At 39.5% G+C, this 26,152-nt stretch overlaps 1 protein-coding gene across 4 annotated transcripts in view; it reads right to left on the bottom strand.

The window, feature by feature from the left end:
- LOC149799897 (uncharacterized) overlaps window positions 1–25,922 on the bottom strand; it is a 71,344-nt gene extending 45,422 nt beyond the window's left edge. The window contains exon 1 of one of the 4 annotated variants that reach the window (XM_089959345.1): window positions 25,674–25,922. In XM_089959345.1, the coding sequence (XP_089815471.1) occupies window positions 25,674–25,784 (111 nt within the window). In that variant the 5' untranslated portion in view covers window positions 25,785–25,922. Of the gene's footprint in view, window positions 1–15,829; window positions 15,953–17,828; window positions 17,845–23,273; window positions 23,423–25,673 lie in introns of those variants that run through there. The other 3 variants (XM_089959344.1, XM_089959347.1, XM_089959346.1) reach the window with 3 other exon arrangements.
- Between the last annotated feature and the right edge of the window lie 230 nt (window positions 25,923–26,152).

Raw genomic sequence — 26,152 nt, 5'->3', positions numbered from 1 at the left:
TGTCCAATGGAACAAGGTTGGGTACAGTTGTTACCTACAGCGATGGAGACAGCCCGGCATACCCGCATTTGAGGGCGTCTATGCTGGGTTATGCCGCTATTAATTTATTCTCGATGATAAATAGATTTCCTGACACCGCGGTTAGAGTAGCCGTTGATTCATTTTATATTGACGTAGCGTATAAGGGAAACGTAGCCGAGTTTACTAGTCCGGACGAGAGTTGGGGTACATGGAGAATTAAAAATGAAATACGACGCGATTATTCCCCGTCAGCAGATGTCACCGTTGAGAACAACTACTTACGCGGTGATAAATTGTCAGAATGGTCTAATGCACCATCGTGTTCTGATCCAATTTGTAGACACAAGACGGTTTATTTAAGCGGCTGTGGCGGGTCAGGAAAGACGACTCGGGCAATTGAATTATTTCGAACGCGGGCAAGTATAATCGTGCTTACACCGACCCATAGACTAGCGCGAGAGATAAAACAACGAAATGTTGACGCCGTTACTTATCACAGCTTTTTTCGATACAGCGGCGGTGAGTGGACTCCTGATCGAATGGGTGAAAAATTTATTCCTGAAGTTATCATCTGGGATGAGATATGTACTGTTTCGTTAGATACTTTACAAATGTTTCTTGAGTGGTTGCTGCGCGCGAATACAGCGGTAATCATGTGTGGGGACCATGGCCAACCACCACCATTTGTCGGCGAGGGTCCACATGATTGGTTGAGCGGGTTCGTAGACTATTATGAAGAAACCGATACTGATTACCGAGCACTTGATGAACAACTGCGCGAGGTTAAAAAACTAATCAGATTACAGCCGGATAGAGTTCAGTGTGAAATAATCCGCGAGGTGATTCCGGAAACGCCGTTGAATGAATTCTGGGAAACATGGAGACCAAACGATTTGATTGTAGCGAGTAGAAAGATAGTCAGAGACACACTTCAGCGGAAGTTGTTTACGTTGCATAAGGAAAAGTTTCCAACGCGTCCAGTGCCGTTATGTTATAGACCCGCGGACACACGGCGGCAGAACATTGAAGTTGAAATTCCAGCCCCGACAGCGTCGGGGACAAAAAAACAAATTCTCGTGCTGAATGATATCGTGCTCGTTGATATCAGCGTCGTCGAGGACGCGCTACGTGCTGATAAATCCCCGTGGACGCTAGGATACGCAACAACAATACATTCCTCGCAGGGACTAACCATCACGGACACAATTGTTTGGATGGTTGATAATCGCATCGAATGGTCGAATCTAGTCTATCTTGCAGTGTCCAGAGTACGAAGGATAAATCAGCTTCGAAGAATTGTTATTGACGAAGCCAGTGACGAAGCCAGTGACGGAGTCATCGATGCAAGCGTCATTGATAGAAAACTCTCGGGTTACCGCCAACAGGATAAAAAAAAACAGCGGCGTTTTGATATTGATGCCGAATTAATAATTGCGTTACGACAACAACAGAATAATCACTGCGCGAGTTGTAATTGTGTAATGCGCTGGCGTTATTTGGATAAAGACGCTCGCCAATTTACCGTGGACAGAATCGATAACAGTCTCGGTCATGTTAAAAACAATGTGAGGTTGACCTGTCTTGAGTGCAATAGACGCAACGGCGCTAGTTAAGACCACGCGGGGGTAATTGAGTATCGTCAGGTATCACTTGTAGTTGCTCGCGTGTAAATCCGCGCTGAGGAGCAGTTGAATCCAGTCTGTAGATCGGTGGTCTACCAGTTGATCGTGTTATCGTTGATATGTTATGTGTGGTAACACTCCAAATAGGATCAGTAGCTCTTTTTTTACCGCCTTCAAGCTCTCCTGGTTCATATAGATATCTAACAGTGACATCGCCAAGAATCGGCTTGGAAACGCTATTTATTTTTGATTTTCCGGGTATATACTCGTATTTAATCGCGTCGCTGGGCTTCATGTTGATTGCTCGGGTAATCTCGTTATTTAACGCTGCAATTACACCTGGCAACCTTTTAACCCATTCACGAGATCGTTTTTCTTGGATGAATTCCTTCGCGTATTGATATCCAAATAACCGTTCAGCGAGAGTCCGATTGAATCGTTCAACAATTGCCTGATCACGATGTAGCGCAGTATGACCTCGTCGTATCGCGACGCTATGATGTTTCAGCGTTGATAAAACAGCGCCGCGAAATTCACTACCGGGATCAACTTGTAATAGATTTGGCCAGCGCAGAGGGCCTCTTCGATAAATTCTTTCAAACGCAGCGGCTACTTCAGTTGCCGACTTTGTTTTTAACGGCTCCGCTTGTTTGTATCGACTCGCAACATCAACTACGGTTAGCGCGTATTTGTAACCGTTGTCATGCGGCAAAAATAGTATATCAGCCTGATGAACTTCATTAGGTACGCTGACATCAAAGCGCGAGAAGTTGATTTGTTTAGGCGGTGGTAGATAGATTTGCCATATAGCCTGTTTGGATAACCAATTAGCCGCAGTGGTCTTTGTTACCTTTGCAGCGCTTGCAAGCTTACCAATTGCGGCCTTCCCCTTCCAGTATCCTCTCGGAGAATAATAGATGGATTCCATGTTGTTATTAATTACCAGCGCCCATCATTAATTTACCTTTCATAGCCGATTTTACCAACCATGAGGCCAATTTTTCTTTGACGGATTTATCAGGAATAGCATTTAATGCGTGAATTAATTTTACATCCGCGATATGACGCTGTTGCAGATCGCTACTTTTGTAAGCAACATCATGAGCATGACACGCATTATCGATAGCGTTTATTGGATACTCACCGGGTTTGGGCTGATTTTGATCATCGAGTCTAATATCTAATCGTGTTCCGGGGCCACAGTAGTTATATCCTGGGAGGTGTTTTTCTCCTGGATACTTTGCCCACGGTGTTCCGGGGAGTTTTGCCAATTTGGCTGCGATGTCACCTCCTCGCTTTTTTTTAAAACATCCCCGGGTCTAGCAGAAATAAATCTAAATTTCTTTGTACCGCATTGTACACACTTACCAGTAAGCGCCGATCTGTTATTTCTTGTTGTAGCGGTTGTCATATCATTTGTGCCAGTACGCACTCTACACTTCACACAATATAGACCCATAATTTATGTATAGAGATATGAATATAATTGATTTTTCGGCGACTAAAACGAGAGAACCAGTTAAGCATGTTGCAGCGTTACCAAACTCGATCCGGATGATTATCATCGGACCATCTGGATCCGGCAAGACGCAATTGTTACTCAATTTAATAATGAGATGGATGAAGTGGGATAAGTTGTATTTGGTTGCTCCTAGCGTAGATGATCAACGATGCTACGAGGTGTTGAAAGATTTCAACGAGAATGCATCAGCGATCGCTAAAAAAAATGTTATTGAGTTTATTACGGATATCAATGATGCACCGGGTATTGATGATATTGATGGCGACGTTAACAATCTAGTCGTGTACGATGATGTTATGTTAGACAATCAAAAAAACCCAGCTAGGATATTTTCCAGAGGCAGGCATAAAAACACCGACGTGATATATGTCACTCAACGATACACTCAGATTCCAAAAGTAATTAGAGACAACTGTAATATTCTTGCTGTATTCAACGGCGTTGATACACACACGCTACGAAATATTTGGCAGACATGGTGCGGCGGTGACATGGACTTTAATGTTTTTCGAAACTTTTTTAGTCATGCTCAGTCGACCCCACATGGATTCGTAACGATAAATTTACATGATCCTCGGACACGATATCGTATCGGACTTGACCAAATATTCGGTTAGTTGTAAATAATTTTCATTGTAAATAACCACTTAGCAGCAGAGGGGGCAATGACATCGACGCGGTCGTCGACGTGCTTACCGGACGCTGACGACGCTGGGGATCGACGCGCAGAAGGTGTTAATTAAACCAAATGACGACGCGACGATCCCCCAACGACGTCGTCGTTTTTTTTTTACCAGGCGCTGACGACACTAGATCGTTGAGTGCAGAAAGTAATAATTAAGCAAAATAACGATTGGACAAAATGTCCGATTCGCCCCCTCTGCTGCTTTTGGTTTCTGAGGAAGCTTAACTGTTGAAATCGCGCGCGTATATTAACCAATCATATCACGTCTTTTTTCAAAGTCATCCAATCAGAATAATCGTTGTTAATATATTTCGGTTTTTACTGCAAATTGGCAACCAGTGGCTAAGTCAATAGCATATGCAGTTTATAACAGTAATGGAGAGAAGAAAAAAAAAGTTAGGACAAAGTCATTGAAAGCTTTTTAAAGCAAATACATTTTGTTGATGCTGGCCAGAAAATATTTTCCCATATTAATCCAGAAATACTCAGGTTAAGTAAACAAGTATTGAATTAAAGATCTGTATGAACATTTATACAGTATATCATTTTAAAAAAAGAAGAAAAAATTCACCTTTATTTAAATTTCACTAATATTGTGAGAAGTTTGTATGATAAATTTTCATGAACATTTTATGAATATAATGATATAGATATTTAATATACATTTTTTTAAGAAATACCATGGTATTGCATCAAAGTACTTGAATTGTTCATGAACCATTAGTTCATGACATTTCAGGAACTTCAAAGATATTATAATAGTTCATAAAAATTCATCAGTGTGTTCATGTACTTCAAGTACATGATTCATCAAAATTCTTGAAGTTCATGAACTTACTTGAGGAACTTTCATGAACACTTCATGATTGTTCATCAAGTCATGACTTTGTTTTCGTAGGGGCGTGACAGTGATGGTGCCTGCTACTTGGATACATGGTCTCAAACTTTCACAAGCAATGGATATAGATATAGATACATATATATATATATATATATATATATATATATATATATATATATATATATATAAAGAAACTTGTTGCAAGCTAGTTTAAATTTACTTTCTGAAACATACAAGAAAGCTTGCGCAAGCTAGTTTTACTTTCTGAACAAAACAAGCTTGCGCAAGCTAATTTTACTTTCCGAAGAAAACAAGTAAGCTTGCGCAAGCTAGTTTTACTTTATGAAACAAACAAGAAAGCTTGTGCAAGCTAGTTTTAATTTCTGAAGCAAACAAGAAAGCTTGTACAAGCTTGCGCAAGCTTGTGCAAGCTTGCGGTTATATCCAGCTATCTTGCCTAAGCCTGCACTTGCTTGTACAAGCTTGCGCAAGCATCCATGTTAGCTTATAAACATCAAACTAGCTTATCGCAAGCTTACCGCAAGCTTGCCACAAGCTTTCAGCAAGGATGCATTTTGGTTTGGGATTAACATTGTATAAATTAGTTGTTGTTGTTGTAGGGTTTAACGCCATTTTTCAGCACAAGATAGGCTATACATGGCGGCCAGTATTAATGTCTGAGGAAGAACCCGGGAAAACCCTTGAAAGAACCACCGACCACGAGAAGCTACTGGCAAGCTTTCTCACATACCCACGTATACATTAGTACTCAAGTATATGCATGCTGACATCTCACAAAATATCAAGTGTCTTATTTTGTTACTGTAACTTAGAGCAACAAGTTGTTCTCCACCTGTCACATAGGAAAAAGAAAATGGTGGAGAACAATTCGTTTCTCTACTTCAAGTACTTATGACTGTTCATCATTAACAATGGTATATGGAATTACATCACAATTAATACTTCCAGTTCAGTACCCACGAATGTAGTTCAGCAGCAGAGGGGGCGAATCGGACATTTTGTCCAATCGTTATTTTGCTTAATTATTACTTTCTGCACTCAACGATCTAGTGTCGTCAGCGCCTGGTAAAAAAAAAACGACAACGTCGTTGGGAGATTGTCCAATCGTCATTTGGTTTAATTAACACCTTCTGCGCGCCGATCCCAGCGTCGTCAGCGTCCGGTAAGCACAGCGACGACCGCGTCGATGTCGTCGCCCCCTCTGCTGCTAAGTGGTTATTTACAACTAACCGAATATTTGGTCAAGTCCGATACGATATCGTGTCCGAGGATCATGTAAATTTATCGTTACAAATCCATGTGGGGTCGACTGAGCATGACTATAAAAGTTTCGAAAACCATTAAAGTCCATGTCACCACCACACCATGTCTGCCAAATATTTCGTAGCGTGTGTGTATCAACGCCGTTGAATACAGCAAGAATATTACAGTTGTCTCTAATTACTTTTGGAATCTGAGTGTATCGTTGAGTGACATATATCACGTCAGTGTTTTTATGCCTGCCTCTGGAAAATATCCTAGCTGGGTTTTTTTGATTGTCTAACATAACATCATCGTACACGACTAGATTGTTAACGTCGCCATCAATATCATCAATACCCGGTGCATCTTTGATATCTGTAATAAACTCGATGACATTTTTTTTAGCGATCGCTGATGCATTCTCGTTGAAATCTTTCAACACCTCGTAGCATCGTTGATCATCTACGCTAGGAGCAACCAAATACAACTTATCCCACTTCATCCATCTCATTATTAAATTGAGTAACAATTGCGTCTTGCCGGATCCAGATGGTCCGATGATAATCATCCGGATCGAGTTTGGTAACGCTGCAACATGCTTAACTGGTTCTCTTGTTTTAGTCGCCGAAAAATCAATTATATTCATATTTCTATACATAAATTATGGATCTATATTGTGTGAAGTGTAGAGTACGTACTGGCACAAATGATATGACAACCGCTACAACAAGAAATAACAGATCGGCGCTTACTGGTAAGTGTGTACAATGCGGTACAAAGAAATTTAGATTTATTTCTATTAGACCCGGAGATGTTTTAAAAAAAAGCGAGGAGGTGACATCGCAGCCAAATTGGCAAAACTCCCCGGAACACCGTGGGCAAAGTATCCAGGAGAAAAGCACCTCCCAGGATATAGCTACTGCGGCCCCGGAACACGATTAGATATCAGACTCGATGATCAAAATCAGCCCAAACCCGGTGAGTATCCAATAAACGCTATCGATAAGGCATGTCATGCTCATGATTTTGCTTACAAAAGTAGCGATCTGCAACAGCGTCATATCGCGGATGTAAAATTAATTCACGCATTAAATGCTATTCCTGATAAATCTGTCAAAGAAAAATTGGCCTCATGGTTGGTAAAATCGGCTATGAAAGGTAAATTAATGATGGGCGCTGGTAATTAATAACAACATGGAATCCATCTATTATTCTCCGAGAGGATACTGGAAGGGGAAGGCCGCAATTGGTAAGCTTGCAAGCGCTGCAAAGGTAACAAAGACCACTGCGGCTAATTGGTTATCCAAACAGGCTATATGGCAAATCTATCTACCACCGCCTAAACAAATCAACTTCTCGCGCTTTGATGTCAGCGTACCTAATGAAGTTCATCAGGCTGATATACTATTTTTGCCGCATGACAACGGTTACAAATACGCGCTAACCGTAGTTGATGTTGCGAGTCGATACAAACAAGCGGAGCCGTTAAAAACAAAGTCGGCAACTGAAGTAGCCGCTGCGTTTGAAAGAATTTATCGAAGAGGCCCTCTGCGCTGGCCAAATCTATTACAAGTTGATCCCGGTAGTGAATTTCGCGGCGCTGTTTTATCAACGCTGAAACATCATAGCGTCGCGATACGACGAGGTCATACTGCGCTACATCGTGATCAGGCAATTGTTGAACGATTCAATCGGACTCTCGCTGAACGGTTATTTGGATATCAATACGCGAAGGAATTCAGCCAAGAAAAAAGATCTCGTGAATGGGTTAAAAGGTTGCCAGGTGTAATTGCAGCGTTAAATAACGAGATTATCCGAGTAATCAACATGAAGCCCAGCGACGCGATTAAATACGAGTATATACCCGGAAAATCAAAAATAAATAGCGTTTCCAAGCCGATTCTTGGTGATGTCACTGTTAGATATCTATATGAACCAGGAGAGCTTGAAGGCGGTAAAAAAAGAGCTACTGATCCTATTTGGAGTGTTACCACACATAACATATCAACGATAACACGATCAACTGGTAGACCACCGATCTACAGACTGGATTCAACTGCTCCTCAGCGCGGATTTACACGCGAGCAACTACAAGTGATACCTGACGATACTCAATTACCCCCGCGTGGTCTTAACTAGCGCCGTTGCGTCTATTGCACTCAAGACAGGTCAACCTCACATTGTTTTTAACATGACCGAGACTGTTATCGATTCTGTCCACGGTAAATTGGCGAGCGTCTTTATCCGAATAACGCCAGCGCATTACACAATTACAACTCGCGCAGTGATTATTCTGTTGTTGTCGTAACGCAATTATTAATTCGGCATCAATATCAAAACGCCGCTGTTTTTTTTTATCCTGTTGGCGGTAACCCGAGAGTTTTCTATCAATGACGCTTGCATCGATAATGTCGTTGTCGTTGGTGACTCCGTCACTGACTTCGTCAACAACAATTCTTCGAAGCTGATTTATTCTCCGTACTCGGGACACTGCAAGATAGACTAGATTCGACCATTCGATGCGATTATCAACCATCCAAACAATTGTGTCCGTGATGGTTAGTCCCTGCGAGGAATGTATTGTTGTTGCGTATCCTAGCGTCCACGGGGATTTATCAGCATGTAGCGCGTCCTCGACGACACCGATATCAACGAGCACGATATCATTCAGCACGAGAATTTGTTTTTCTGTCCGGCCTGGAATTTCAAATTCAATGTTCTGCCGCCGTGTGTCCGCGAGTCTATAACATAACGGCACTGGACGCGTTGGAAACTTTTCCTTATGCAACGTAAACAACCTCCGCTGAAGTGTGTCTCTGACTATCTTTCTACTCGCTACAATCAAATCGTTTGGTCTCCATGTTTCCCAGAATTCATTTAACGGCGTTTCCGGAATCACCTCGCGAATTATTTCACATTGAATTTTATCCGGCTGTAATCTGATTAGTTTTTTAACCTCGCGCAGTTGTTCATCAAGTGCTCGATAATCAGTATCGGTTTCTTCATAATAGTCTACGAACCCGCTCAACCAATCATGTGGACCCTCGCCGACAAATGGTGGTGGTTGGCCATGGTCCCCACACATGATTACCGCTGTATTCGCGCGCAGCAACCACTCAAGAAACATTTGTAAAGTATCTAACGAAACAGTACATATCTCATCCCAGATGATAATGTCGGGAATAAATTTTTCACCCATTCGATCAGGAGTCCACTCACCGCCGCTGTATCGAAAAAAGCTGTGATAAGTAACGGCGTCAACATTTCGTTGTTTTATCTCTCGCGCTAGTCTATGGGTCGGTGTAAGCACGATTATACTTGCCCGCGTTCGAAATAATTCAATTGCCCGAGTCGTCTTTCCTGACCCGCCACAGCCGCTTAAATAAACTGTTTTGTGTCTACAAATTGGATCAGAACACGATGGTGCATTAGACCATTCTGACAATTTATCACCGCGTAAGTAGTTGTTCTCAACGGTGACATCTGCTGACGGGGAATAATCGCGTCGTATTTCATTTTTAATTCTCCATGTACCCCAACTCTCGTCCGGACTAGTAAACTCGGCTACGTTTTCCTTATACGCTACGTCAACATAAAACGAATCAACGGCTACTCTAACCGCGGTATCGGGGAATCTATTTATCATCGAGAATAAATTGATAGCGGCATAACCCAGCATAGACGCCCTCAAATGTGGATACGCCGAGTAGGAATGTTGCAAGGACCACGCCGAAAGTTTTCATGCGCGATTCCACTCCATCACATATTTGGATTCTGCAGAAATGTCAGAAAAGTTGTCTATGGGGCCAAGCATACAATCGCGCTGACGCGAAGGGGCGATGATAACAATGCAATATGGCGTGCTGCTGGCGTCTCTGCCGGTAAAGTCGTTTTAACTAAAATGGCATTGTGGATGCCGGTGTTGACTCCATCAGTTACCACGGAAGCACAATTGTTAGCATTTATGGAACAGGGAGGGAAATTGTTGTTGAGTTGGCTAGCGGTAACAACTGATGCTAAAGAGGATAACGTCGCCGATACGTTTACATGGCACCTAGCATCAAAACAGGGTGTTTCAGCCCCGCGTCATATATTCATAGCGCTACAGAATAGGAATCGATTGGGTAATCAAGAACACAGCCATATGATATTTGATCAATTAGGAGTCAGGGATGTTTCGCTGAGAATAAACGGACAACAGGAACCATCCGAGGATATACAGCTTAATTACGGCGACAACCATATCGCACGTGTGTATCATCAATTGCTGTCGTATATGGGTCGTGATCAAAACGTCGACACTGGTTTGCAAATATCACAACTTGATTTTAAAAACCGGTATCCGATTTATTATTTTTCGCTGGAACATCTTGATTTAACGAGACAATCCGTCGTTGATATACACTTCCGAGCTCGTATAGCCCCGGGTGGTGATTATAGAGCGGTTGCTGTCATTCTCAGCGATAAATCAATGCTGCTAGAAGGTGTTGGTGGACGAATGAGAATCGTTGATGCGCCAGTGGAAAACATGTAATTGAAAACACAAACGCGTTTACAATAAAATGTCGTATAGTGTCGTCAGTGTAGAGTTGACTGATGGTCAAGTCAAGAAATTACGATCAAAGTCGGCTAAACAATGCGGGACCACAATAACGCTGAAGCCGTCGCAGATGGCGGGTGGTAATCATAAGATATCGTTGACGGCGCGTCAAATAAAACATTTCAATAATGCGATGAAGAATAAAAAGGGTGTTCAAATAGATTTTTCAGCCGCAGCAATTAAAAACATGGAAAAGACCGGTGGGATATTTCCGCTGTTAGCTGCGATTCCAGCGTTGATTGCCGCGGCCGCACCAGCAGTGGCTAAGGCGGCGGCGTTAGGAGCCGTTGGTACCGCGGCGGGAATGGCATTGAAGAAGGCAACCGGGAAAGGCTACAAAAAAAAACGACCAGTAGCCGGAAAGGGTCTAAGACTACTGGGAACCCCGTATTCATGGTACTCGGGGAAGGGTCTAAGACTACCGGGAACCGTTTATTGACTCGGGAGTCAATGACTCCTAAGTCTATGACTCCAATGTCTAATTTTGATTTAATAGACGCTGCAAACGCGTTAGCGATAAAAAACTTCAGAGGTGTTTTTATGAGGGATCAATTACCGGCGGCCCCAAGGAATACTGAAACAGGCATAATTAACCTCGATGGGTCCTCCGGAGCGGGGACTCATTGGGTTGCATACGCGATTGATCCGCGTGCAATCGTCTATTTTGATTCATACGGGTTAGCTCCGCCGAAAGAGTTCATGCGGTATGTCCAGGCGTGTTCAGCCCGGGTTTTTTATTCCACGCTGCCAACACAACAATTAAGTGACCCACCGATATGCGGCCGTGAGGTATTGAACGTACTCGCGGCAATTTCATCATCGCGGAAACCACCTCATGTGGTTGTAAACGAATACACTAGTGGGGTCGTAGAAGCTCAACGGATTTTAGAGAATAACATTTACAATAATAATGATTGATATCTGGGGACGACCGGTTTCGGCGCTGAAAAAGCCCACGGAAACGGCCGCCACCGATGACATAAAAAAACTAATTGAGGATGAAATCGCTGATACGTTGAATTTAACAAGTGTTGACCCAGGCGAAATAGTTGTATTTCAAGACCGCCAGGGTAAATTGAAATCCAGTAATGTGTCGCTGGATGACGTTTTAATACGACAGCGTGATCCCGCCGAGAACACTATCGTGTTGTATACCGATGACGGACGACTCAAACCGGGTGAACATCTATCGACGATAAATGGAAAAATAAGTACACTTGGCGACAATTATATAACCATGTCAAATTCGTTAAAAGGTTTACGTAGTGAATTTAACTTTCATGGAGAACAGTTCAGGTCCATGATAACGCACGTCGGCGAAATGCGAGACATTGTCAATAGTTTTTTTCGGGGACCCCCGACGGCAACCGAACCGAATTTTGTAATGATAACAAATGCTATTTCGGAACTTATGGCGCTGTCGGCCAATTTACCCCCGTTGCGAAAAAATGTTAACAGGATCGATGACAACTTTGATAAATTCTTTGGTAAAAAAAATACCAAACCGGATGAAATCACAATAACTATAAATGATATCACTGCGTATGGACAGGAAATAAAAACAATCAAAACTGATGTTGCAACGAACAAAAGGAGTGTAGACGTGCATGAACGGGAAATAGAAATAATTGGCGCTAATGTTGCAACGATCATAAATAATGTAGACTCGCATGGACGGAAAATAGAAACAATCAAAACTGATGTTACAACGATCATAAATAATATGGACGCGCATACACAGGAAATAGGAACAATCAAAACTGATATTGAAGCGAACAAAAAGAGTGCGGACGCGCATACACAGGAAATAGGAACAATCAAAACTGATATTGAAGCGAACAAAAAAAATGTAGACGCGTATTGGCGGGGAATAGGATTAATTAAAACTGATGTTGCAGCGAATAAAAAAGGTATAGACGTGCATATATATGAAATAGAAACAATCAAACTTGATGTTGCAGCGAACAAAAAAAGTATGACCGAGACTACACGGGAAATAGAAACAATCAAAACTAATGTTGCAGCAAACAAGAATAATATAGACGCGCATTGGCGGGAAGTAGGAATAATCAGAACTGATGTTGAAACGATTAAAGACGGACTACCGAGAGTAGCAGAGCAATTCGAAAAAATAAAAACCCCTCATGAGAACATCATCAACACAGTATACACAATTCGGCATGGATCATTCGATTGGACTCCTACGAATAATACAGTAAATATTACCGCAACTGTTAAGGGTATTTATCGATTGACACTGGTTTCAATGATGCAGTTTAATATATTATCGTCGAGTTCATCCGGGTTTAACAATACAATATCAACAATTATAGACAAGAACGCAACTGAACTGTTTACAATTTATGCCGTTGATAGAAATCTAGCCGGGGCAAACATTACATGGTATGTGGAATTTGTAGCGAATCTAAGTAATTAAAAACACTAGCTCTTTTAAAATAAAAATGACCACCAAGGAAATTGAATCAGAGGTATCACCGACGTCACATCAATATCGATTCGATACCGCAAAAGAATTTTCCGCAAACTTGAAAACGCTTTCCGAACAATACCGTGTAAAAATAAAAAAATACCGTCGTAAAATAACCGCCATCGACGCGGTCGTGTACTCAGTGTCGGGTATAGTAGCTGGCGCCGGTGTTATTTTATCCACGGTGACCACGATAGCCCCGATTGCTGTTCCAATCGCTGTTTCCGCGATGACAACAGTTGCTGGAGTTGCCAACGCAATCACTAGGAAGATATCATCGTGTTTTCAGAAAAAACTCAACGAGTATACAGTAAAACATCAAATAGTATCCGACGCGTACTCGAAATTATCCGGGTTGATCTCGTTGTCAATTGATAATTTGTTCGTATCCGATGTTGAATTCTCCACGATGGTCCAGTTGTATAGCTCCGCGATGTCAAAAATCGAGGATTTTCAACTGGAAGCCGGAACCACCTGGTTGTTGAAATTAGACACTAAAGACAACGAATAATAATAATGTCGCTGAACCCCGAAGGGTCTCAATTACTTCAGCGGATCGCGGAGAACACCACTCCGGTACAAACAAATATGATATCAATAACGTCAACGAAACCCGAATTCAGTGTGAACTTCCCATCGCCGGTTCCAGTAAAGGAAATAGCGCTGGCAAAATTGCGAGTATATCACAGTTGGCCTAATATCCGAGCGAACGCATTTAACGGACAACAACCTAATAACTCGCTGGTTTTTGCATGGACAAATAAACCCGATGGGACCCCAGACTGGAATGAGGTTACAATACCAACTGGGTCATACCAAATAGAACAAATCAATAAAGAATTTCAACGCAGGATAAAATCGATCACAGGAAAAGAATCAAAAATCGCTATTACGGTTCATGAACCGACGTTATCGTCGACGATTGAAATAAGCACACCGGGGTATATGGTTGATATTTATAACAGTTCAATAAGAACCATACTAGGATGGCCTAAGGAAAACCCCGCGGACTTGCACACGAATGAGAAATCGTATCATGAAATTATTACCAGTTATCGAGATAAATTATTTATTATAAAAAGCACGTTATTACCCAGTTGGTTTATATTTCAAGACGGAAATGCCATGAAGTGGGAGTTTCATCATGACAAAACCCCTGAATCGGTCGTCACATTAACAGTTAATTTAAATGATATCACTGATATTTTTAGCGAGATTAATCGTATTTACCAATCACAACTAGAACAGCTACGGGAGACAAAAGCACGAAAACACGTTGAGGTGTTAAATCAACTTATATCAGACATGGAATATATCAATGAACGATTAGTTAAAATGATATCCGATAGAAGCGATAATGATAAACAAAAATTCCTAACCGAGTATAATATCACAGAAGCCGATTTACCCGATTTCAAGTTTCCAGGATACAACGCGCCAGAACTAAGAAAGTCTCTTAATGATTTTCTCGGTCCATCAACTTATATCCTCAAACACGATAACGGAGATGGTGGTAGGCATATTGCTCCATACAACGTAAATATTGCATCGGTGATAGCGATTAATCTAGTGTGTGATGCTATCGAAGGGAGTTACCAGGTAGATACCAAGCAATCAAATCAAGCTCAACAGGGATATATCCTTTATTCATTTTCACCAACAGCCCCTCCGGGATTTTTGATCATTGAGAGTCCGATTAATCCGGTCTATATGCGATGCCATAATCGGTTTTTAACGAGAATTAATTTTAGACTTACCGATCAGTCAAATAACCTAATTGATCTACAAGAGGAGGAGTTAGTGATCACTCTGTTTGTAAGATCATTGTAAATAACCACTTAGCAGCAGGGGGGGCGATGACATCGACGCGGTCGTCGATGTGCTTACCGGACGCTGACGACGCTGGGGATCGACGCGCAGAAGGTGTTAATTAAACCAAATGACGATTGGACGATCTCCCAACGACGTCGTCGTTTTTTTTTTACCAGGCGCTGACGACACTAGATCGTTGAGTGCAGAAAGTAATAATTAAGCAAAATAACGATTGGACAAAATGTCCGATTCGCCCCCTCTGCTGCTAGTTCTAGTCTATTTTTAGAACATTTTTTCCTCTCTCATTTTGGTGGTGATAGAAGAGTTTTATTTATGCATTTTTGGTAGGGATTTAAAGGTAACTGTTTATTCTTGATAATATGAGCTGGTGTTGTTTTCTGTATGTATTTTGGCGACAGTGCACAGTGAGTAATAAGGCCTTGGTGATGATCTGGAAGTGAAATATGTGTTCTGTTTACATGCTGTTATGTTGACAGTCAATCATCTAAAAAAAGAGCAGGTCAACCTTTGACAAGAACTTCACCGTGAAGTCATCTTTGAAGGTATTTTAGATTAACATATGATTTGCATTGATTGTCACACAGTGGAAAGGTCAGTACTGAGAAATAAATGTAGAGAACATATAGTAAAATTAATTGTGTACTATGTCCATATATGTATACATAATGGGAGATAATTCAAATAAGCATACTTTCTCAAAAACATTTTATAAAATTGTTTTGACTGAATACATATATAATCGATACATTTTGGAAAACGCTGAACACTTGTTACTGTCATAGTTGTCCTTTCTGTTAAGTTGACAGATTTGTGAAAATATAATTATTCACTTAATCTGGAAATAATTTTCATATGATCAAATTAAACATGCCACCGATCCGTCCATAGTTATGTAAAACAGTCTTCTTCAAAAAACAAATTCCAAACTTGTCATGATATATATGGACTACATACAGCAAAAGATCCTTTCAAAATTCCAAATGTCATAGTACCGAGGCATATGTTGGACACTTTAAGTCCAGATTTGCCAAGGAAATTGTACCCCATGTTGCTTACGGTCGACATGTTAGCGGTGTTTTGGCAACTCTGCTATCACTTTGTGCACATCCAGCGGTCTTACCAGGATAATTTGTATTTATTTATTTTTTTAAAATGGGGGGAGGGGGTAGGGCCACAGGTGCTCGACGCAAGCTTGATGTTGAGGGGGAAAAAATAATCTGAAGGAAAAAAATCATACAGAGTGACAAAAATACCATAGATACCCCGATGACCCGTTCTGACATAGGACCCTCTCTATCATAATATATGATACTAGGTACGTAATTTCCAAATTCTTCGTTACACCCATGACCCTCGATTTCGTTCTGCTGTTTCCGTATTTAAAGGCACATAACCATACTCTATGGCGCGTTTTACTCCTGAGATATTTTTCTATTCATCAAGCTATCATTAACTTTCCTGTGCTGTACCAAACTGAAGTAACGGATCCGAAACGTGCGATTATGACACCTGTGGGTAGGGCAAACTTTGAACACACCCGCGCCATATTTAAAACATATATAATATGAAAGGGGGAGGGGTGGAAATAAATCAGTTTTTATGATAGGGACCGAAGCAACTATCAATGACAGTTGAGTATAAGCAGTACTTATATTTTATGTGACCTTTTTTTTTAAAACTGGCCGATCGGAATTAATGCGAATGCTCTCTCTCTCTCTCTCTCTCTCTCTGCAATAACTATCAAATATATTTATTTAGGATCGGAGTGTTTCTTCGGAAAAATAATGTGATTAACACGTTACTGTTAAGTATGATGCTAAAATTTACGAAAATTGGACGAGAAAGTTTGGAGTTGTGATTAATTTGTACATTTACTATGGTGGCAAGAGACCATTCTGTGGGGCATTGACATAGTCGGTATAGCGTTCGACGAGGGGTGGTATCTGTCCGCTTATAGAAGAGAACAGAACAAAACTTGTATTAATGAAATTACATTTCAGGCTACACTTAGGGGCATATAAGAATATCACAACTGTTATAATTGTATAAGGTGATGTCACTAACCTATGGAGATAGGCCAAAAAATCCATCACAATATTTGCAATCAGATCTATGGGGAGTCTCACAATAACTGTGAGCTAGAACAACAATCATAATTACATCATACAGATTTTCCCAGCAGCCAAGAGCGTCTCTTTAGGTCCAATAAAATAATCATGACGGTAAAAAAACTATTTTCTACTTATAAGCCTGGTTTCAATGGTCTTTCGTAATTATATAAATCAGTTACTCATGATAGCAAAATGACTATTTTCAACTATAAACAAGTTTCAGTGGGCTTTAGTAATTTTATACATCAATGTGTGTGTGTGTGTGTGTGTGTGTGTGTGTGTGTGTGTGTGTGATTGTTTTTATATTTTTAATGTAGTTTTAACAATTTTTAAGTTATATCACTACGATGTCTGCAGCGTGCCAGTTTATAGTGATGTCAAGCAATGGGCCGTAATGCCGCAGACATTATCCTGACGCCAGGCCGACCAGTCCTAATAATATCTTTTAATGTTGAGCACCAAGCGAGGCAACTGTTAGTGCCATATGTATAAGTCTATGGTATATTTAGGCCGGGGTTCGAACCTGCGATCTCCCGCATCCGAGGCGGACACTCTAAACACTTAGGCCACCGGAGCATAGAGCCAGAGGGAGTAAAATATTTTGCTGCTTTGTTATAATTTTGACTTTTTGTAGCTGTAATATTAAACTAAACATTATCAGGAAACTTTCTAAACAACACTTCTGTATTAGACCAGCACAACTAATAATCTTACACACGACACAGAGTTGTGCAATTCAAAAGATGAGAAGAATTTCCGGGTATGAAATTGCAGATCAAACCCTCCTCCCCCCAGACACTGAATGGCATAACGTAATCAGGTGTTATATGTGAAAAGATTACCAGGACTGCTGGTTAATTCCAGTGGTAAAACGGTTAATTTGCACATCTGTTTCCTGCGCTGTAACATTTATTATCCTGGGCACGCAGTATCCATCCAAGTATTGAAATTTTCTCAGTCTCGACAAGCAAGCACCATCGACGCTATTCCTTTAGAAGTGCGTTTAAGGCATCTAAAAAAGTTTATTTTGAACTGAAAGTCATTTAATAATATAGTATTTATTAAAGAAACCTGAAAGTCATGTAATAACATAATTATTTTTAAAAAAATGGAATGTATGAATAATTATACATTCGTCGACAGATTCCTTCAAAATTCAAAATGTCATTTTCCCGTGGTTGGACACTTGTAGTCCAGATGTGCCAAGAAAATTGTGGCCAACACCACTACCTGCTCTCATTTAAATCCTACACGAAGAACATGTATGGAATGTCTCCCTTACGTTGATATATGTTATAGTGGCTGAACATGGCAGTCCGGATGGGGGATAGACTTGGAACCATGCGAATTAGTCACCTTGTGTTCATTTGCAGAAGGTGAGTGGATGTTGTCAATATTTTTTTCTTCTTTTTACCGACGGAAATAAGTGTGCGTGCCTGCAACAACTGTTTCAGATGAATTCAAAATTTAAAGAACAAAAAGGCGAATAACTAAGACTTATTCACGATTGCTGAACGTTAAAGTAATTTGTATAGGGTGAATATTATTTTGTATAGATTCTTCGCTTCTTGTATCGATATGGAAAGATTTATCAATATATCGACATATTGATTTATCATTTCACACCTGCATTGAACCCTAGCTGGCCTGGTTGGGTATCGAGAAGCCCATGGAATATGAATTTTACAATAGTAACTGGGAAGCCATGACCACAGATTGAAAACAACATTCAACTTTGCAAGGTAAGTATGAGCAATTATGATTATGTTTTGTTACCAATAAAAATCAGAGTGTAGGAGAATTTTTTTTTAATACACAGATTTTGTCACTATATCTAGATCAAAGTAACCACCCACAAGAATTAAATTTTCCTTAATTCTTACCAAGTCAGTTGATAATCAAATTTTAGATTTAAAAACAATATTCTCAAAATAGACACTTCTCGTAAGAAAGATATCTGTCCTGATGAAAGCAGTCTGTTCATTGCTACCTATAAGCTATTTATGTTTGTAGGGTAAATAAAAAGATAATCATTTGCTGTTAAGTGTGTGTGTGTGTGTGTGTGTGTGTGTGTGTGTGTTCAACGGGAACCGAGCTGCTTGACTGAGTTTCATGCGTTTTTAATCACTTAACTAAACATTGAAGTTGTTATAAATACTTGGTTTCAAATACATATTAAAATGATATTCTCTAGCTGGATCATACTTTGGAATATGGTACTTTTGTGTAATTTATTTTTCTTTTGAGATGATGGTTGTAACTATGATGAAATCATCCAGTGTTGTAAGTACCCGGCTTCAATGGAGTTTAATTCATCAACTGGGTTTATTTTATACTACTTACAATGGATTATGTATTTCATAAATTTTTATGGATTATCCCATCAACAGAAGCAAAACAGAGACTGTGATGAGGTTAATGTGATTGTGGGCGTCATTGCAAATGGAATTTTTACATTGGTGGGCCTTTGGATTAGCGGATTATTTTAATATTTTTATTTATGTTCAAAATTTAATGCATCATGTATTTACGATTAACATATTGGGCATGTTATATAAACTCAATCGTCCATGACATGAACATAATACAAATTATGATAATTTACATAGTACTGTATGGGATCTAACACGCTCTGATGAAGATAAATGTTAAAATAGACGTTTAAACTGAGGAGGGGTGCAACCATGGACCATGACTTCACCAAAATGATGTCACAACGGTGACGATTTAACGTATGCAAAATCCTCTAAACTGAGGACCGCATACTAAATAGATCTGAAATCCAGATATCCCTGGTCAGACCGCATACTAAATCGAGCTGAAATACAGATACCCCTGGTCAGACCGCATACTAATTCGATCTGAAATCCAGATATTCCTTGTAAATCTAAGCTGCCGTAATCCAAGTTGACGGGCAATCATTGATCATAAGTCCATTAAAGGGTGGTATATAATGCCTATGATCAAACTTGTTTTAAATCTCATTAACATACGATTTCAATGCAGGTATCTGACATGAAAGAATCCTTGGTAAAGGTACCAACATGCCGCAGAATCAATGTAGAGGGGGACTTATGGGTATGTTATAAGCTACTAAATGATGACATAGATATCTGGAAATACCCTTTATATAAGGTCTTTTAATATAAAAATGAATAGCATCTTTGGTCAAAATCAATTTATCCTTGATAAAGTAACCTTGCGGAGGTCAAACTGCCTACCAACCGACGGACAACGTGCGTACTCGAAGGAAAGGATAAGGATATGAATCGTTGCAGCATATTTACCAAGTCAACAAGCTAGAATACTTAACACTACTAAAACTATACTCCCTTTACAATGAAAACAATCATGAAATAACATGTAATAATAAAGTAAACGGGGAAGAAAAAAAAACAAAAAAAAACAAACAAACAAAACAAACAGTAACATGATTTGGTTCATATTATAAGTAAAGTAGTCGAAAAAGGTCATTTTGCGTTTTCAGGCTAGACCACGTGACTTCAACTATATATTGGCAAATGAATATCAGGCTATGTGTTGAATTTGTGTGACTCAAAGGACAGAATATGTGTATAGATCTTAGTATTGGCAACTATCCAAACTACCAGTGAGAAAGGTTATAATTAAGGCAGGGACGCATCTCAGTCGCCATGCTAATATAGGACATGTCTTCTTGCTTATTAGCTGGTAGACCAACCAGTACATATGTTGGACACTCCGGATACTTTACAGGGTACATGATGCAGGATGTGATTTGGGCTAAATTGCCGCCCATGGGTCTATCATTTCACACAAGCGGATCCAAAAAGCTACGTTCATTTCGCGTGGTATCGATCTTACGACTTCCTCCCACCCCCTTTTCATTCAATGCAGTTCATTATTAATCAACTTAGAAGTTGACTTTGTTGTAAAGATTTTTGATAAAAAACTCAGGTGGAAAAATATGGAAGGTTTATTTTATAATCAAATTTGGTGCTAATTTGAGGTAACTAATACAAGAAATTATATTTCTTTCTACGGAATTCCTGCCAAAAGTAACACATGATTGATAAAAAACAACTGAAAAACTAAATTTTAATAGTCCAATTTGAGACAATAGTCCAATCTGAATCAGTGGACATACCCCGGTCCAATATTGAAAAATCCACTGTATCCAAGATTTCATAAGACGGAGTTACGACGATAGCCCTCCAGAACTGGAAACGGTTGCCGATTTCCGGCTGTAGTTTATATTCGAGGTTGCCATTTTAGGCTATACAAAAACTGCAGGGAGTCAAATAAAATCATATTGATATTTAATCAGTTTGTTAATCATCTGAAATGAAAAATGCAAAACAGTAGTTTCAAATAACTGTCTTGAATTGTTTTACACCCGCTTCTTACTACTTTAGCCAACATAATCTTTTGTGGGTAGAGAGGTACTTTTGTTGGACATGGACTCTGGTTATGACGAAATGGACTAAATGCAATGCCAAATGATTGCACGATTAATGTAACTTATGATACGAAGAAAGAGTAAAACTGAAGATGAAATCTATTAACCCATATTAAGGCAATGAATGGAATAAGGGAACATTTTTGGCAAACAAGATGTACAAATATTACACGTTAGTATTTAAAAACTTGTATCCAGTTAATACAGCAGAATAATCATTGTATATAGCTGCCTTATTATAGTTTGAACTTGGACACTTCCTGTAGATTTAATATTAGAACTAAGTTTATCAGGAGACTTCGCAAACACACACACACACACACACACACACACACACACACACACATATTAAAGGATATATATGCAGTAAACTGACAACGAACAGTGCGAAACTAGTAACTGACGAGTCTGAGCGCCTTCGACTCGTTAATGAGTCTTTTTCAAAAGCAAATACAAAACCTTGACAAGACAAATAAATAAAACAGAAGAAGAAAACAAAACGGTTATGTTTGCAAAACTTTACAGGAATTAAACCTTTTAAGTTTATTATGTTTCAGCTAGTTTACTTCAGCTTGTTGCTGATGCTGGAAAATATTTGTATTGACCTAGAAATTGATGAGCCATGACGACATGTGTTATTTTATGTAAATTTATGTAAGCGCAAATTATATCACGGATATTTCATTGTTACGGTAGTCATAGGTTATTAAGCAAATTTAGATAACTATTTAAAAGAAAATGCGTCGGCTGCAAAATATAATTTTATTTGTGCAAGTTTGTGTTTTTCTAGTCTTCTTGGTTTAAACCGCTTGTTTTCAATGTTCTAATGAGGCGTATCCAGTAATATTTCTTTTCTTTCCAGGTTTGGAAATTTAAGTTGGGGCTGTGAGCAATTGCGTTAAGTGTTATATCACTGAAAGTGTGGCCAGGCGAGGAGAAGTGTTCTGCGAACGGGCTTTTGTACAGCTTCTTTGTCATCCAATCAGATCTATGAAGGTTGATTCTTTTGTGTAGTTTTTCAGTTTCTCCGACATACTGAATGATACAGATCTTACATGTGATGAGATAAATGACATTCTCTGTTTTGTACGTTTTATTTGGACCATGTATATTTAGTTTCTCTCAAATACTGTGCTAGAAAATGTCTTGGTCTCTATCATATGTTGATAGGTTTTGCACCTTTCATCGCCACAGCGGCCATATTGACTAGAGCGTTCTTGATTAGTGATTGGCGTTAGTTTCGCCCTGACTCGGATGTCCTTGGCTTTTTGTGTGTGTCTCAGGTAGGCTACTAAAAGTTTGTTAGAGAGGATTAACTTTAGTGCGTCCGACGATTCTACGATGGGCCAGTGTTTCACTATGATTTTACCTACATTTGGGTTCTCTGGATGGTAGGTCAGGATAAATGGTATCCTATCAGCCTTTCATCCTTCTTTCCATATTTTAGTAGGTCATGGCGGTTTGTTTGTTTAGCTCTTTGGCTTGCGGTTTTACCATTAGAAAGATGAAACGAATTTCCAGTTATGAAGTGAAGGACAAATTTCCTCTCATTCATTGATTGGAATAACCAGGTGTTTTGCGTGAGTTGATTGCAAGGCGTGTTGGTCCATCGTAAGGTAAGTCCTCTCGCTTTGCACCTCTGTTATCCCGAGTTTAATCGATAATCTTAAGCCATATGGTTTTCATCAAATTATTGAAGTTTTGATACTCTGAATAAACAAGCAACATCAAAACTATTATTTCGAGGGCAAATTTAAAGCAGCTTTGAGTTCATTTTAGCTAAGGGTAAGATAATAACACAACTGAAATAAAGAATATACAATTGTCATGTGTGATTAACTATACTCACGGCTGCATATCCCTTCACTATTCCAAATGTCATTGTCCCGAGGCAAATATTGGACACTTTTAGTCCAGATTTGCCAAGATAATTGTAGCCAACTCTACCAGCTGCTGCCATGTTTGCAAGTTGGGGGCTATATGGTGATCTAAATACTTAGTACTTGATTGTAACCTTGAATTTACATTTATCAGCCCATCGTTTATTTTTAACTACACTAGCTGAGGCACAACTACGGGGAATGTTCTTTTATGGGGTATTATTGAACACCTTGACAGTTTTGCATTCGAGAACCGTGGAAATTTCATAACCATGAAATTAAAAACAAATATCCTAGCTGCTTATGTCTGGATACGTGTCTGTCTGTGCAGTGAAGCGTCCTTTTAAAGACTTTTGTTTCGCTTTGTGGGTTTGACGCCATTTTGCAGCTCATGTCAGATAGTGATGAATGGCAGACAGTATATTTGGTGCAGGATGAACCCGAAAAGACTCGGGGAAAAACACCGACCAAAGGGAAGCTTTTTGCATGCTTTCTTACTCATTTCTGTTGGCTGAGCCAAGACTCGCACTGCAACGACGGACAGAGGTGAGGAGTGAGTGATATGTTAAGACGAGCGCCGTAGACCATTTATTTGCCCTCCCTCCCCCCAAAACAAAAGGGGCAATAGGTCATCATTCATAACACTTTACAATCGAATCCCTGGCTTGGAAATAAACGCCTTGCTAAATGGGTTCATGTGGTCACCAGAGAGAGAGATATTTGTTTCTATATTAAATGAACTGAACAATAATCTAAGCGATTCGACTCATTTGGTATACCTACATGCACTTTTCATTGGATTCGACTCATTTGGTATACCTGCATGCACTTTTCATCGGATAACTATGAATTTCGGTAAGCGTGTGTCAGTAAACGAATTTTCAGCTGAGAGATTCGCTAGATTTCCCGCATTATCATAATTTTCTTTCTTGTTTGTTCGTAATTTTAGAATTATGACAGTAGGTTGCAATTACAGAGCAATATCAGTATCGTTAAATCTTGATGGTTGTTGTAAATAAGACGCATAATCAGTAAGCATTGTTAAATTTTTTATAGCTATTGCAAATATGGCGCGGCATCGGTATCATTTAATCAGTAATTTAATTTTTACAATGGGTTTTACACTGAAAGTTTCGTAAATTTTTAAATTATTAAGAAATTGAGCAGTGTTTTATAATTTATAACTGAGCATTTATAAAGTATTACTTTAGAGTCCTTATTACGTCACTCCGTCCAAAACAAACAAAAACTGTGTAGTTCTCTTAAGGTCCACGGGTTAAAACAATTCTATCGGCCGGCCCAAGGCTTTGTTGTCTTTCTTAGATTCTGCGGTTCCTCTTTTCCTTTTTCAAGATTCGTCTTATCTAACAAACTGTCCCTGCTGTCCATTGTCGAGGTTTATGTGACTGGCGATGATGAATACTCGTCGATAAGTTTAAGGTCCTTGGTATTGTAAAGAACATTTTGTGGCAAAGACAAGCCTAGGGAGAAAAGAATATTCGGATTGTTCTTGTACAAACTAAGAGAGGTTTTGACCGTTTGCTTCATTTTAACCTACAGTGTAATTACCATTACAGAATATAACTAGTGACTTAGTTCCTGACACGTATAGGCTACTACGTTATTTGGTTCAAAATTCTTTACATTTTCGGCTGAAACTAATGCTGCATGATTTGAAAAGTACATTGATTATAACTTTTGATATATAATTGGTAATGACTCAGCATATGACCAGATTCCTCAACTACATGTATATAAAGCATAGTGTGTAGGTACGCGAAACCATATAAATTTTCATGTATTGGCTAATTTGCACTAAAAACTCCATAGCTAATCCACCTACAAACTATAGCTAATCCACCTACAAACCATAGTTAATCAACCTACAAACCATAGCTAATCTGCAAAATTAAATGCTTAGCTTAACCTATGTGATAATCACTGTATAACTGTACACACACACACACACACACACACACACACACTATATATATATATATATATATATATATATATATATATATATATATATATATATATATATATAGTTAAACTATTTGAATCGCCATATGTATTACAAAAGTAATTTCAGTTCTTTCCCACTTTGATATCTGTATTGAAAACTTAATATAGATATAACACGATATGCGTTTTGGATTCCTACCCATTACTCCCACCCCTTTGCACCAATAAAAATAAAACAACAACGATTGATCCGTTTTCATGCAGTGAATGTTGACAATCAAACGGAACAAAAGTAGGGCGCGTTTAAAGTATTTAGAGTTTGTTTGATGAGCCGAACTTTAATTATTACAATAACAAAAAATGAATTTCCATAAAATCTGGAATGTAAGGTTACGCATACTTACGGCCAAAGATCCCTTCAATGTTCCGAACGTCATTGTCCCGAGGCAAATGTTGGACACTTTTAGTCCAGATTTGCCAATAAAATTGTGGCCGACATTACTACCTGCTGTCATTTTTGCAAGGTGGGGATCTGACGGCAACCTTGAATATACCTGTACAAGTCCGTTGCTTATGCGTTAACTGCATTTGTTGAGGCACGCTTAGGGGCAACCATGTTGTCCGAAAATAGGTACTGATAACCAGGAGAGAGCTGGTTTGAAAAGGTGTAGAAGTTTCATGCAGTCATGAACGCAACAATATCTCGGTGCATCTGTCTGTCTTTTTATCTGTGTGTTTATCAGCGACCCTTCAGTGCCTCACATATCATAAATTAGCTACGTGGATTTACATATGGGTTAAGCCGCGAACTAGGTTAAAATGCCTTGCGAGATGGGTACATGTACGGTATTGAGAGAGAGAGAGAGAGAGAGAGCAAGCTGAC

This window comes from Sinohyriopsis cumingii, chromosome 5 (genome assembly GCF_028554795.1).
Source record: "Sinohyriopsis cumingii isolate HCF-2022 chromosome 5, ASM2855479v2, whole genome shotgun sequence".
In the NCBI taxonomy this organism is placed as follows: domain Eukaryota; kingdom Metazoa; phylum Mollusca; class Bivalvia; order Unionida; family Unionidae; genus Sinohyriopsis; species Sinohyriopsis cumingii.
Note: the sequence above shows the minus strand (reverse complement) of the source record. Positions and strands in the feature narration are given on the sequence as shown.